At 51.4% G+C, this 13407-nt stretch overlaps 8 protein-coding genes across 8 annotated transcripts; 6 read left to right on the top strand and 2 right to left on the bottom strand.

Annotated features, from left to right (window-relative positions):
* Positions 1-14: 14 nt before the first annotated feature.
* On the bottom strand, positions 15-944 carry BJY04DRAFT_230334 (dihydrodipicolinate synthase family protein; the record flags this gene model as incomplete). The annotated part of the gene is made up of 1 exon (XM_073719273.1): positions 15-944. One exon carries the CDS (start codon positions 942-944, stop codon positions 15-17), a length of 930 nt encoding a protein of 309 aa, XP_073567548.1.
* Positions 945-1485: 541 nt separating this feature from the next.
* On the top strand, positions 1486-3362 carry BJY04DRAFT_230333 (putative MFS transporter; the record flags this gene model as incomplete). Its single annotated transcript, XM_073719272.1, has 7 exons — positions 1486-1629; positions 1739-1802; positions 1855-1953; positions 2002-2155; positions 2202-2379; positions 2429-2955; positions 3014-3362. 7 exons carry the CDS (start codon positions 1486-1488, stop codon positions 3360-3362), a joined length of 1515 nt encoding a protein of 504 aa, XP_073567547.1.
* Positions 3363-5717: 2355 nt separating this feature from the next.
* BJY04DRAFT_122307 (uncharacterized protein) lies at positions 5718-6675 on the bottom strand. Its single transcript, XM_073708359.1, has one exon. It carries the CDS (start codon positions 6435-6437, stop codon positions 5817-5819), a length of 621 nt encoding a protein of 206 aa, XP_073567546.1. The 5' UTR covers positions 6438-6675; the 3' UTR covers positions 5718-5816.
* Positions 6547-6937, top strand: BJY04DRAFT_197144 (uncharacterized protein; the record flags this gene model as incomplete). Its single annotated transcript, XM_073712453.1, has 1 exon — positions 6547-6937. A coding segment is annotated over one exon (267 nt), but the record flags the coding sequence as incomplete, so codon positions are not given.
* A 457-nt stretch (positions 6938-7394) lies between these two features.
* BJY04DRAFT_230331 (SANT/Myb-like DNA-binding domain-containing protein) lies at positions 7395-8943 on the top strand (the record flags this gene model as incomplete). Its single annotated transcript, XM_073719271.1, has 7 exons — positions 7395-7470; positions 7532-7650; positions 7698-7803; positions 7865-7932; positions 7994-8094; positions 8196-8495; positions 8583-8943. The coding sequence occupies 7 exons, from the start codon at positions 7395-7397 to the stop codon at positions 8854-8856; spliced, it is 1044 nt and encodes a 347-aa protein (XP_073567544.1). The 3' UTR covers positions 8857-8943.
* A 1300-nt stretch (positions 8944-10243) lies between these two features.
* BJY04DRAFT_221703 (uncharacterized protein) lies at positions 10244-10717 on the top strand (the record flags this gene model as incomplete). The annotated part of the gene is made up of 1 exon (XM_073717202.1): positions 10244-10717. The coding sequence occupies one exon, from the start codon at positions 10244-10246 to the stop codon at positions 10715-10717; it is 474 nt and encodes a 157-aa protein (XP_073567543.1).
* Positions 10718-10899: 182 nt separating this feature from the next.
* Positions 10900-11675, top strand: BJY04DRAFT_197140 (uncharacterized protein). The gene has a single exon (XM_073712452.1). The coding sequence runs from the start codon at positions 11198-11200 to the stop codon at positions 11588-11590; it is 393 nt and encodes a 130-aa protein (XP_073567542.1). The 5' UTR covers positions 10900-11197; the 3' UTR covers positions 11591-11675.
* Positions 11676-12518: 843 nt separating this feature from the next.
* On the top strand, positions 12519-13407 carry BJY04DRAFT_197139 (uncharacterized protein). The gene is made up of 2 exons (XM_073712451.1): positions 12519-12966; positions 13053-13407. The coding sequence occupies exons 1-2, from the start codon at positions 12857-12859 to the stop codon at positions 13339-13341; spliced, it is 399 nt and encodes a 132-aa protein (XP_073567541.1). The 5' UTR covers positions 12519-12856; the 3' UTR covers positions 13342-13407.

Below are 13407 nucleotides of genomic sequence, written 5' to 3'. Positions count from 1 at the left end.
TTTACCTTTTGGCATCAACCAACCCTGCTCAGCGAGGCAGCACTAATCGCCTGGTGGATCTCCTGCTCAGCACCAGCCTCCAGAGGAAGCAATGGCGAGCGAACAGTGGCATGAGTCAAAATATTTCGAGCCACGAGGGCATGCTTCAGTGCGACCGTGCCCTCCATATGCGATCCCCGGTGGTAAACACTCTTGGTGACGGGAAGGAGCTGGTCGTGGATAGCCCTTGCCTTTTTATAGTCCTTTGCCTTGCCAGCGGCAATCAGCTCCAGCAGCGGCTCTGGTGCGATGTTACCGTATCCAACCAGGAAACCGTCGACATCAAAGGCAGTGTGCAGCAGGTACTCATCGTGGCAGCTGAGGATCTGCAAGTCAGGACGCTCCCGTCGAATAACAGGGATCTCGGTGTCCCAGCGGCGCATATTGCGGACACCGTTCTTCATTGCAAAGACACCAGGTTGAGCGGAAATGTCGAGCATCGTCTTGAGACTGTACGTCGCCTTCGTGTTGTCGGGGTATTGGAAGAGAATGAGCGGCAGCTTGCTGACTTCATACACACGGCGGTATCGGTCTTGGGGGGCGCCATCCTGGTATCCGAAGCGCAGCCAGCCGTGAGATGGGTAGAGGAGACCGGCTTTGGCACCGGCGTCAACAGCGCGCTTAGCCTCGAGAGCGGCGACTTCGGTTCCTTCTCCGGTGATTCCGGCAATGATGGGGATCTTGTCGTCGACGGATTTGACAAAGGCCTTGATCACGGAGACTTGTTCCTCCTGGGTCAGGAAGGTTCCTTCTCCGGCGTGTCCGAGGACGACGAGGCCCTTGACACCATCGATGCTGCCGAGCCAACTGCCTAGGCGCTGGATGGCGTCGTAGTCGACTTCTCCGGATTCGGTGAAGGGGGTGACAGGGGCAGGAGTAAGCCCGCGAACATCGAAGCCGACCATTTTGATTGATATTTTGATGAGAAAAGGGTAGATGGAGTTGTCAGTTTGTTGTCGTTGTAGAATTGATTGTTTGATACTTGATACTGAGACTACATATCGCGAAGTCTACAGACCTGCTTTATAGAGACGCAGACAGCATCTGGCTACCACAGCCGACCCCAGAATCTCCAACAATATCACGGAAAAGACGGATCTTAGAGCTGAGAAGTCCCCTGTTCTTCAGCATCTCGTGGATCAAATCCGCTGTCTCCGCGTAGATTCGGATATCGCGGATTCCACGGATTAAGCGGGACTCCACCAAGAAAGGCCTTCTACGATCGACCCTAATCCACGTTTTGACGTCTGCTCACCTCCAGCTCTCGCCAGAATTCTCATCAGACCCAGATTCCCAGTCATGACACTTACTCCGCTGCTCTCCGGATCTTGGCTCTAGTCATCTCTCATCTATATCTTGCCCTTCCCCACGGGGTCTCAGCGCCCTTCAAAAACAGCAGGTTCAGGTCTTGCATTTTCTTTTCCTGTCTTCGAGATACCCCTGAAAATGGCCCGCGACGTTGAGAGTACCCCCGTGGAGAAGGAGGTTGCTATGCATCTGGAGCGGCAACCTGCTCCGGGGTTAACGCTCGAAGATGAAGAGTTCCTCGCCAATTTCTCGGATGAGGAGAGGAAGAAGGTTCTCACGAAGGTGAGTACGTCGCGATTTTTGTTTGTCGAAGCTAACACGGGGTGGCTAGGTCGATGTATGATATGATACCACGATTCAGATAGCCCAACAACTGACGGACATTTTGCAGTGGCGGCTCATGCCCATGCTCCTCCTCTTATACCTGGTTGCGTACATTGACAAAACCAACATCGGTCAGTATTGTCAGCAGCGACGCCCAATTCAGCGGTCTGATTAGTATTTCAGGAAATGCAAAAATCGAAGGTCTACTCCCTAGCTTGGGGATGAACGGATCGCAATACAATGTTGCTTTGGCCATTTTCTTTATTCCTTACGTGCTGGCTGGTGAGTATCCTTTTGTTGAATACGAAAGTCTTTGCTGACAGCTGACAGAGGTACCGAGTAACATCATCCTAAACCACTTCAAGAAGCCGTCGGTATACCTGGGAGGGTTGATATTCATCTGGGGAGTTATCATGACTTGCACTGGCTTTGTGCAGAGTTATGGTAGTCTCCTCGCTATCAGATTCCTGCTGGGAACGTTCGAGTATGTGCTGAGACGGTTGTCATGACTTGTTACTGACCCTATTTAGAGCCGGCTTTCTACCGGGCGCGGTCTTGATCATCTCCAAGTGGTACCTACCGAACGAAACCCAGACTCGAATTGCCATACTGTATACTTCTGCAGCATCCGGGGGTGCCTTTTCAGGCCTCCTTGCCTTTGGCATTGCCAAGATGAACGGTCTGTCAGGCTACGAAGGATGGAGATGGGTGTGTTCTGCATGTCACTATCACATAGCAGACCGACTGACAATTCCAGATCTTTATCATCGAAGGACTTGCCACGGTCGTCCTAGCCTTCATGTGCTTCTTCCTCCTCCTCGACTCGCCCTCCCTCTGCTCATCCTGGCTGAGCCCCTCGGAAATCCGCTACCTCGAACTCCGACAAATCAAGAACAGTGTCCAATCCACACACAAAAAACACGGCGTCGACTGGCCTGCAATACTGAGTGTGCTGACCGACTGGAAAATCTACCTCCTCATCCTCGGAAGCTGGTCCAACGCCGTGCCGAACTACGCAATGAAATTCACAATGCCCCAAATCATAACCGGGATGGGCTTTACAGCAGCTCGAGCTCAGCTGCTGACCATCCCTCCTTACGCAGTGGGCGCCATGTCCGCATACGGGTTCTCGGTCTTTGCGGACCGGTTCACCTGGCGCATGTCGTTTATTGTCGTCCCGCAGCTGTCGCAGGTCGTTGCGTTCAGTATCCTCTTTACGCATGCGGCTGATATCGAGAATAATATTGCCCTTTGTTATTTTGGCGTCTGTCTCGCTTGCTTCGGGTAGGTCTTCTCAATGATTTCTACTCCTATCTGACAATATCTCACTAACTCCAAATAGAATGTACCCCATCCTCCCGGGCGTCAACGCCTGGAATGTCTCCAACTGCCCAAACGCCACAAAGCGCGCCATCAGCATCGGATACCTAATCTGCATGGGCAATGTCGGGGGCGTCATTGGCAGTTTCATCTACAAGGAGAACGAGGCACCCCGGTACGTCACAGGCTACGGGAACTCATTCGCTTTCGCCTCGGCTGGTATTGTTGCGTGCCTGGGTTTGGAGTTTGCGCTGTGGAAGTTGAATAAGAAGAAGAGTTCGATGACGGAGTTGGAGGTTCATGAAAGGTATACGGATGAGGAGTTGAATGAGATGGGTGAGAGGAGTCCGTTGTTCAATTATACGTTGTAAGGGATATCCTGTCCATGGTGGGTAGGTAGGGAGGTTGGACTGAATGGTTAGATACGACTTTCATACGGCATCTGAATAGGTCTTTTACTGCGAGGTGTAGAGATAATAATTCACAGAACCTGTTACTGATTGGCTACCTACAAACGGCAACGTCTTCAATGACTCACTGGCTTGCAACGCATAGACAGCTGCCTGTACCATAAACTTTGACTCAGCTCCCTTATCATCAGCCTCTCTCCGTTGCGGGTGTGTAGGTAGTGAGGTTGTACTGGATAGTTGGATACGACTTCTATATTGGAACCGAATAGGTCATTTACTGCGAGATGTAGAGAAAATAGTCACCGAAGTCCGTGAATGATTGGTTACCTACCTGTAATATTTCAGTTCCTCCAATGCGCTATTGGCCTCAAGTATGCCTGCATTGTAAACTCAGAATTAGCCCCCTGATCATCAGCCTCTCTCCATTGCGGGCGAGTAGGTAGTGAGGTTGTACTGAATAGTTGGATACGACTTCTATATTGGAACTGAATAGGTCATTTACTGCGAGGTGCAGAGATAACAATCCACAAACTCTAATAATGATGGGCACCTAAATACTGGATTCAACAGGCTACTGCTGCTGCCTGCATAATGAACCTGAACTCAATCCATCGCCTTGATAATCAGCCTCAACCACGTCAATAGTGAGATCCCTCTATACGCACCGTGCCGCCGCCGTTGCTGTTTCTGTTGCTGTCGCTGTCGCTGCATGTCAGCGCCGAGGCCCGAGACATCCCAGACGACAGGCATGAGTTTCATCTTGATGACGGACGTCCTTTCCAAAGCGTTTCGCACCCTCCCCCACCTTCCATCAGGACTAAAGCACCTTGATATGATTGCAAACATTTCCACTCCTACCCCATCGCATTCCAGTCCTGCTCAATACTTCATTTCCCGTCTCCAGGTACAGGGCGCGGTATGCGCCCACCGTCGCAAGCCTGCAGGTTAGGCGTCCCACTCGCCCACAGGGCTGAGTCTAAATCTACTCAAATCCCCTCCTGAAACTACAGCATCATCTGCATCTGCATCTGCATATGCACCATCGGGTCTTAGCTGTAGGTTCGGGCTACGCCTGTCTAGGCTAGGCTACACTCTGGCGCCCTGCTGCGTCATGCAGATTACCTGCCTGCCTACCTATCTGCGGAGTACTCATAGCCTAGTGACCAGCCAGCCCAGTGAATAGAATCAGGTTAGCATTTCGATTAAGATGGGCTATGACTCGCTGGGTTTCGGGTCGGAGTTCCAGGGCGTTGGTTTCTGGTGATCCCTGCTGTACTGAACTGCACTGCACCGGTACGAACAGGAAGGAATTGAGCTAGTCTGCAAAGTGGGTTCTTCAGACTGTCAAAGCGCGGAGATCAAGTTCGGTTAGCTTAGATCGCCTGTATCGGGTCTGAGGTAGGGGGAGATATATTGCAGCGTTTTATCGCAGTCCCTGCATGTAGCTCGGACTTCGTTAGTTACATGCAGGTTAGGATCGGGTTAGGGCATCTCGTCTGTCCATCTAGCCTCGAGTTGAGTGGAGTCGAGTCGAGTCGAGTCAAGTAAAGTCCAGGCACTGGGATCGATGTGGATCTTGCGAGGCTCCTCGATTGATTTTCGTCGTAATGTGTATAATCTATCTTTTCTTTTTTTTTGTCCTCTTTCTCCAGTCCCTCTGTGACCATATACCGAGTTCAGCCCTACCCACCTTGCAATCCGACTTAACCTCGGGAAAGCGTCACGGCCATTGAGAGCTCTGCATTGTAATTGCGAATGCAGGGTGATTACAAGCCAGACCGCTCAATCAAGCAGTATTCGGCCAGTCCGATTCAGCTCAGGCCATGCATAGGCTGTGTAACGAGTACACTGTGAGTAGGTCTGCCTATCGCAGCCCCCGAATGCGAAAACTCTGCGCAGGTGACACAGCGTCGCACAGATTCCTCGTGGCTTTTGGGGAGTATCATCGAGGTGGATGAAGATCGAATGGGATCGAGAACGGAGACGTCTGTCGAGATGGATGCGCGATTATTTCCGGGACGGGATCTTTTTCCGCAGTCTGGACAGACAGCAACAGTGGATCGGCTCTGGGGGCGAGGAAGAGGAATGGATGTGGAGGCGATGCTCCTGTCATCGACAAGAATAGCCAGGCAAAGTAGAGAAACCTATTTATGGAGTCTGAGTCTGCTTGTTTCAAAGTCTATTCCGCCTTCTTTCTCCGATCCAGTAGCTGATTGAATCGATTACCCTTCGATCATGAGGAGGCTTGAAGAATAGGATAAAGGTCCAAATCGCGAATACGAGGACCGGCGCCGCCGTGGTCATCTTCATTCCATCCTTCACGGCCCTGGCCATCGTCAGAGGTTCGCCGGCCGCCGACAATCGCCCTGCTTCCGTGCGATCAGCCAATACTATCCGAACAGCAACACAAGTGCCTCAACCCTCGTGTTTGGCGATCAACCGGAGCTTATTGCTCCCGGCCAAGACGGTGTCGGTCTCATGCTCATGCCCTGAGGCGCTCGTATAGCAGGCAGGGTCTTCAGGGCTAGGCTGGAAGGGGGAATTGCTCGGGGAGAGGTCACTGCCTGGGACAATGTAGTATGGGAGCGAGATTAAAGTGAGAGTTCGAGGTTGGTGTCGAAGTGAATACCGGGTTTGACGAGAGTTGTGCGACAGTGACAAATTCCTGCGCTGCCTGCCTGACAGATAGAGAGAAGTACTGCAAAGGACTGGAAGGGGTTGAACCACCGAGCTGGCTGACTGACTAACGGGCGAGAAGACCACGTTGCGCTGCGTGTCAGTGGGATATTTGCTTTTTTTTTTCTCTGCGGCAGGTGCAGCGACAGGATTCTTCACCCGTCTCGAGTCCAACGACCTGCATGCGCATTTATTTTTACACCGATGCAGCAGGGCAGTTCTCAACACGCGAGACAATGCAAGGGAGGAAGTAGACAGGCACGAGGCACAAGAACCAAAGTTTCTGAGCTGAAAGTCAGACACCCCCTTTCTTGGCTGCAAGTACCAAGTACCAATGTCATCTGGCCTTGCTGAAACCATGCAAGGTCTGACATAGCAGCGTCCGTTAGAGTCAGGATGAGATCACAGTGCACAGGGGGCTAGCGCATTCCAATCCCATCTACATCTCCTTTCCACGTTTTTTTTCGCTTCCCATCCATTTCCCACGTTCTCACTCAGCGGGGAATATTCCCCCCTCCCCGTTACACAATCCAGCCTATTCATCGAGTCCAGCTCGAATGCAAACCTGCTGTTTGACATCTGCATCTGCACCATCGGTCTTGCCTGCCTTGCCATACCTACCTTACGTGATAAAATCCGAGTGAAGAATCCACGCCCACCCAACCGTTTCCCCCTCCATCGAATTCGGCAGTTACATCGCATTGCGGCTGATCTCTCCCTGCAGCGCAGCCCGTAAGCCGCAAGTCGGTTCTGATTCGCCCATCCGCCCAAAACGGCTGCGAAGAATGCGAGTGCGAGCCGTGGCCGCTAGGCTGCACTTGCGTCTCCCTCCCAACCTATGAAAGGCCGTTCTTAACGAGTGTAATCTTCAGGAATTCTCGGCTAAGCCTGTTTTGAGCGGAGCGTGCCTGCTGGGTCGGCACTCGGCGTGGAAAACTCATGCACGCCGGTGCTGGATGCGATTGATCCTGAACTGGGTGAGCATTTTGTTGGTGTTTCGGGTGGGTGGGGTAGGGGGTAGGGGTAGGGGAAGGGATGGGATGGGATGGGGCGCAGCGGGGGGTATTCTTATTCTGCATCTGGTTCTTATGTTGGATTTGGATTTGGATGAGTTTTGGACTGGCTGCGCTGAATGGAAATGGGTCCGGCCCAGTCTTGGGTGTTCTTCAGGTGCAGTGGGCCTGGTATAAGATGCGGGTTCATCCCGCGTGGGCTTTGGTGGGTAGTCAGAGCTTAACTCGACTAAACTCGTGATAGTGGTTAATCTCCTCGTTTACTTGACGCCACTGTGTTTGAGATCTACTAGCCATCGCCATCATGACTGATACTCGTCGCCGCTGGACCTCGGGTGAAGATGCCCTCCTCTTCGATCTGTATCAGATTCAGGAAAAAGGTACGACCCTCGTCTCAGGTCCAGACCAGACCATGTCGGTTCGATCGCTGACCAAATCCAGCGCCAACCGGCAAATGCCAGAAAATCAACTGGAACGAAATCGCCCGCCACATCCCTGGGCGAAGCAACAAGGACTGCCGAAAGCGCTACTACAACCGATTTACAGGGGGGTTGCGAAAGGTACGCTCGTTCCATGCTTCAATTTCGAATCATGCTGAACGAGACAGGGCTCCTGGACGCAAGACGAAGACGACCGACTCTTCCAACTCGTCGAGCGATATCAATACCGCTGGGCGATGATCGCCCAGAAAATGGAGACACGAAATGCTGACCGTAAGCATGCTTACTCCTCAAACGTACACTGCACTCGTCATCTGCTAAATACCTCACACAGAGTGCTCGAAACGCTGGCACCACTGTCTGAACCCTGAACTTGAGCGCAGCCCATGGACAGATAAGGAGGTGCGTATCACTCTTCTCGATCTGCATGCATCCAGAAACGGCCAGCCTAACACTATCCTAGAACGAACTCCTCCTCTCAGCAGTCGGCACGCACGGAAGCAGCTGGAAAGACATCCAACGCTGCCACTTCCCAACCAGGTCCGCAAACAACATCAAGAACCAGTAAGAAGCCCCCCGCCGTGCTTACCAACACCAAGCGCCGACCAAAGACCCTGATTAGCGAGGAACTATCGATGCTGACGCAAGATCTCGGGGAATTGCAGATACACAATCTTATCCCGACGGAGTCTCAACCCTACACACCTCAGGCCGTGCTGCCAGGCGCCCGCAAGTGCAGGTGCAATTCCCCATGGAACCACAAGCGCAATCACGACCACAACTCTGAAATCGAATACGCACCAAAAGCCCCCCCGACGACCCTTATCATCAACCACCTCCCTCGCAAGCGCGACCTCGAGCTACGACGCCTACGGCTATACTTCCCTCTCCTCAACGCCCCAGCTCTCAGGCACCGAGTATCTCCCCTCGACACCGGATACCTCGGGGTCCGGGTCCGGGTCCGGGTCCGGGTCCACCTCGGGGCCAGGATCACTAAGTGGATTCGATTTCCATGCTTCGCTAGGGTTGCCGCTCGCTGGGTCGAGTGCTAGTGATCTGTGCGGATATTTGGCGCCGTATCCGTCTCCGTCGTCGTTTTTTGGGAATCTAGCGGATGGGTCGGGGTTGATGATGGGGGATGGCGGGTTGCAGATGGGGGATGGCGGGTTGCAGATGGGGTATGGCCTTGATTTGGAGGGCTTTGGAGATGGTGTGGGGGGTAGTGGGCATGGGTATGGGCATGGGTATGGGTCGAGGGAGGGGCAGAGGCAGGGGCAGGGGGTGCGATATGGGCAGTTTCAAACGCATCAGTCTTTTGGGTTGTGATTGGGATTGGGATTGTGGTAGGGGAGGGGAGAGGTGATGATATTATGAGAGGTGATGATATTATGTACTAATGATTGTGATAGACGGGTGGTTTATGGCGCAAGGTGTTTCTTTTCTTTTTGTTTCCTTGTTGATACAGTAGAATTCGAACCCGGGGCCGTTGTCCCAACTCCACTCTCAGACAAATATTGAATGAGAAGAACCCTGAACTATTTATCTTCCACGTGTCTTACAGGACTACATCAATCAGTGAGAGATATTCCTTGTGAAGAACCATCGTACGAGTACCCCGTAGTTCCTAGATGTCACTTGGCTATCCTACTAACCATAGAATATTGTTTGCGTAGGATATACATCATGAAGGTCAGAATCTGATACTTCAAGTTTATCAGGATCCTGCAACACCATGATCAGATACCGATCTTCGGCGAGTATACGACCAATGTGAAGTAATTGGGAATAATCGTGTTCTGGTAGCAGAGCCTAGACATTCGTAAGCTGCCAGCGATACGAACAGCCATGATACTCGCCTGTGCGAGGTATATACAACAGATGTCGGGTCAAATTACGTTAGGGATGCCGAGGGAAGTATACTCGTCATGACCTCCTGGCATGGAATCAGGAACACCCATTCAGTCCTTCATGGATCAACGCGTCCCAGCTAGACTCTGAAAAAACGAACGTCATGTGTAACAAGATACATCTCACCGCAAGGCTGTAGGAAAAGCAAAGGTACATGTACGTACACCCAACTCAGCCCCTGCATAGCCACGACTACTCGATCAAAACAGTGCGCCGCTGCGCCTCACAGTCGCCCGGTCGCAATTTCCACCCGATCATGAAGCTGAGGCTCTTCCATACTCCCGACCTTTGCTTCCATATGCCGTCTCCAGAGAAGGTCTCCAACTGCCAACATCAGCAATATGGCTGCCGGGGCCCTGGCTATTATATCGAGCATCTCCGCCGTGATTCAGCTTCTACAGTTTAGCGGGAAATGCATTGCCAAGGGGGCCGAGATGTATCGCTCCGCGTACGGAATCCTGGATGAAAACCAAGCGATCGAGATAGCCCTTTGATGTCAGGTGCAGAGTGACGCCGCTCGTCTAAATGATGTACAACTTCCGACGCTCTGCCCTTGAGAAAGGCGATTAGAAATATCGGGAGCAAGGAAAAGATCCAGGACCTTGAGCATAGCCTCTCGTCTCTTCGATCGGAGCTGAGCTTGCATATTACAGTTGCAAGAAGGTGAAACTCCATCCTGCCGGGCGCCGGAATATAGGCTGACCGTAACATCAGGTCTAAGCTGGAAGGAATAGAAGATGACATCGACAATCATAAGGCAGGTATTAGCCGAGAGAAGCGACCTACCACGCAAGAACACAGCACAATGAGGCAAGGACTAGGGAGCGAAATCCAGAAGGCTAACCATGCCACATCTCGTCGAATCGAATCGCTTGAGGTCGACATGCTCGATGCCGTCAATGCAGCATCAGACGCTGATCAGGAGGAGCATAGGAAAACCCAACAACAAATTGCAGAGCTGAAGCAAGGCTTACCAGACCTATCGGATCAATTGGCACAGCGGATCCAGGATCTCAAAATTGTGCTTGAGGCGTTTCAAGCCACAAGAAACAAGAAGATACTCCAGACGCCCACCGAGTCGCATGCTAGCTTGGGTGTAGACGATTGTCATATGCCAGTGCCAACACGATGGAACATGATAAATCAGACCAACGCTGGCCGGAAGACAGCCGCCACCGCATCGTGGACAGCAAGCAAAGACTACAGTTACAGAGATGTAGGAGAATACCATGACACCGACGCAGTGCAGCGATCCGCCATAGAAGCACCGGCATGCTAGATATCAACCCGTTGATTTTGGTACATAGAGGCAGACAGCTAACGACACTCGTACACGGATGATTGGCCGTGCAGAACAAGCCGTTGCTGGGGTTTAGTACCGCTCTACATGGTATACAAACATGCTGCATTAAGCATGGAACTCCGATGGAGCTAGATTGTCGTAACGAAGTGGTGAGGTGGTGAGGAAAGAAGGAGAGACGAAGATTTTTGCGGGCGGCAGACCCCTTTATATTTCCGGCGGTGGGATCCGCTAGCTACTTGCAGTAAGCGTGGATTAACCGAGACTTGGTAGTATTTCTGCCTCAGGCACCTCTCCTGTATACAACTCAAAGAGCATTCATTGTTTTGCATTGTTACCACTCTAAGTCTTTGTAAAACCACCCTTTGTTTTCCCATCTATATAACCACAATTCCCTTCCCTCTGATCCCGCAGATTCTCTCATCTCCCCACTCCGTAAACAAGTATTAACAAACCAACATGCCCTACCACATCCTCTCCGGCGCCTTCAACTCCACCATGGAGCTAGACGAAGCCACAGCCCGCCAAATCGCCCACGGCTGCAAAAGCCATCTCCGCTCCGTCGGCTACACAGAGTACGAGATCCGCACTGGCTACGACATAATCCGTGACGTCTGGCAGTTCCTCATTATCCTCCCTGAGCCTGAGGAGAAGATTCCCTCACTGCAGATGTTCGACGAGGTAGAACATCTCTTCAAAATGTTTGTCCAGAAGCCTTACATCAAGTTGAAGCGTAGCTCCGAGGACTGTGAGAGGGATATGCCCCTGTGGGGGAGCTGGTGTGAGCCGGGTGGCAAGTTGGACGAGGAGACGAGGTTGTGCTGTGATGCGGTGCTGGGGGTGATTTATTGAGTTGTTTTGTCTGAACTATTGGCTAGCTGTAGGCTTTTCTTTGTCTTTTTTACTGAGTATAAAACAAACAGGCAGTTATGGTGCCATGTGAGGTTTGCGCTCGGAATAGCATAGATAGAAATTCTGGAAAAGGTTCGCTGTTTAAGAGCGGCGATTTGATCTCTTCTTCTTCAAAACTTAGACATCCGAAAGATATTCATTAAACACTTTGAAAGCGACTGTAGCTGGACATTGAGACCTCTTTGTTGGATACCCTGTGTATTGGTGTACCTGGACTATCCACTTCTTCTATGTCTCAATGACTGATCGTAAAAACTAGAAAACATTGATAACGCGCATGTGAGATACTCTCATCCCTTAGTCCTTTGTGTTGTGAAGTCTTTAAATGTGAACTAAGAATGATTCGTACAATGAGGATAGGGTAGAAGGAAAGGTCGAGGGAGAGAGGTATAGTCTATACCAGGAGAGCAACCGAAAGAATCTCAACTCACCATTCAGAGCAGTGACCTCGGACCATAGGTTAAGTTGATCAGTTAGGGCTTTCGGAATTGAAGTTGATGCTTCCAGAGCCATACCACAGACCACAGGTCACCCAGACCCCGGTCAGAGGTTTACAGTGAACAATAGTCAAGGAGATTAGCTGCATCGAAAGACAGAACAGGATAAAGCTATTTGCGTAGATAATACTCGACCTGATGACCCTCGCACTTCTGTGTCATTCCATGATCGACAAAACTTTTCTCACACAATCAAGAGTCATTCCTATATTTATACTCCGGAGCCCACTTAGATCCTTAGGCTGTGCTCGCAGGATCCCTATTGCATGGGCTCGTCGATGTTATGTATGTACTGTTGAGTTGGGCCAGTATTCATAAAGGCATTTCTACTTAGTGGCTGAATAATCGACAAAGAATCCTACCCTGTATTGGTCCGAGCGTTTACTCTAAATAAATGTATATAAAGATGTGGTCTATAAACCTCTTTCCAACTGTAGTCTGTCTCCCTGTTTGACGGACATCTCTTCTTTTGTAAACACCGCGCATAGTTTCGTGCTGGAAGTTTGGGATCGGTACCAACCTGACATTCCTCTCTCCAAGAACGCATACATGACACCAGAATATATGTGCTCAGGGCAGGAAGAGCAGATACTACAAAGAAAGTACGTGCAGTAAAATAACCAAATAAAATAACATTGCTTAGCACCCACAACTACATTCCCAAACAGAGTGTACTAGGCTAAGCTGGACTCTATCCAACAAAGCAGCAATGCCATTCCATTCCTTCCACACAGGCCATCAATCAGTCATCATCATGATCCGAGTAATGAGCCTCCTCTTCATCACTACTAGAGTGATGCTCCTCGCCGCTATCCTCAGCTGTATCAAAAAAGACACGTTAGTAACGAACCCTTGCAACCAACAACAACTCCCAAGGAACGAAAAAAAGAAAAGGAAAAACTAACCAAGCTCATGCCCCAAAATCGCCCCCCCAACAGCCCCAATCGCCAGCCCCGCAGCACCCACAGCAAGCAGCTTCCCCGTATCACTATCCTTCTTCTCCTTCTTCTCTTTCTTCTCCTCGGGATAGCCCTCCCCGTATCCTCCGTACCCCTGTCCCTCAGGCGGGTACTGAGGCGGGTACCCCGCCGGCGGAGGAGCACCATAGTACCCCCCCTCACCCATCGCGCGCGAGGCCTCGCCACCACCGTAGGCAAGCTCAGCGGGGAGGTTCCACTCCGAGCGTCCCGTTGAAGTCTCAACGAAGAAGGCGCGGCGCGCGGAGGGCTCCCATTCTTGGATCCAGCCGATGGGGAGTGG

This window comes from Aspergillus karnatakaensis, assembly GCF_047715665.1.
Source record: "Aspergillus karnatakaensis strain CBS 102800 unplaced genomic scaffold BJY04scaffold_52, whole genome shotgun sequence".
In the NCBI taxonomy this organism is placed as follows: domain Eukaryota; kingdom Fungi; phylum Ascomycota; class Eurotiomycetes; order Eurotiales; family Aspergillaceae; genus Aspergillus; species Aspergillus karnatakaensis.
This window is presented reverse-complemented; position numbering and strand designations above follow the sequence as displayed.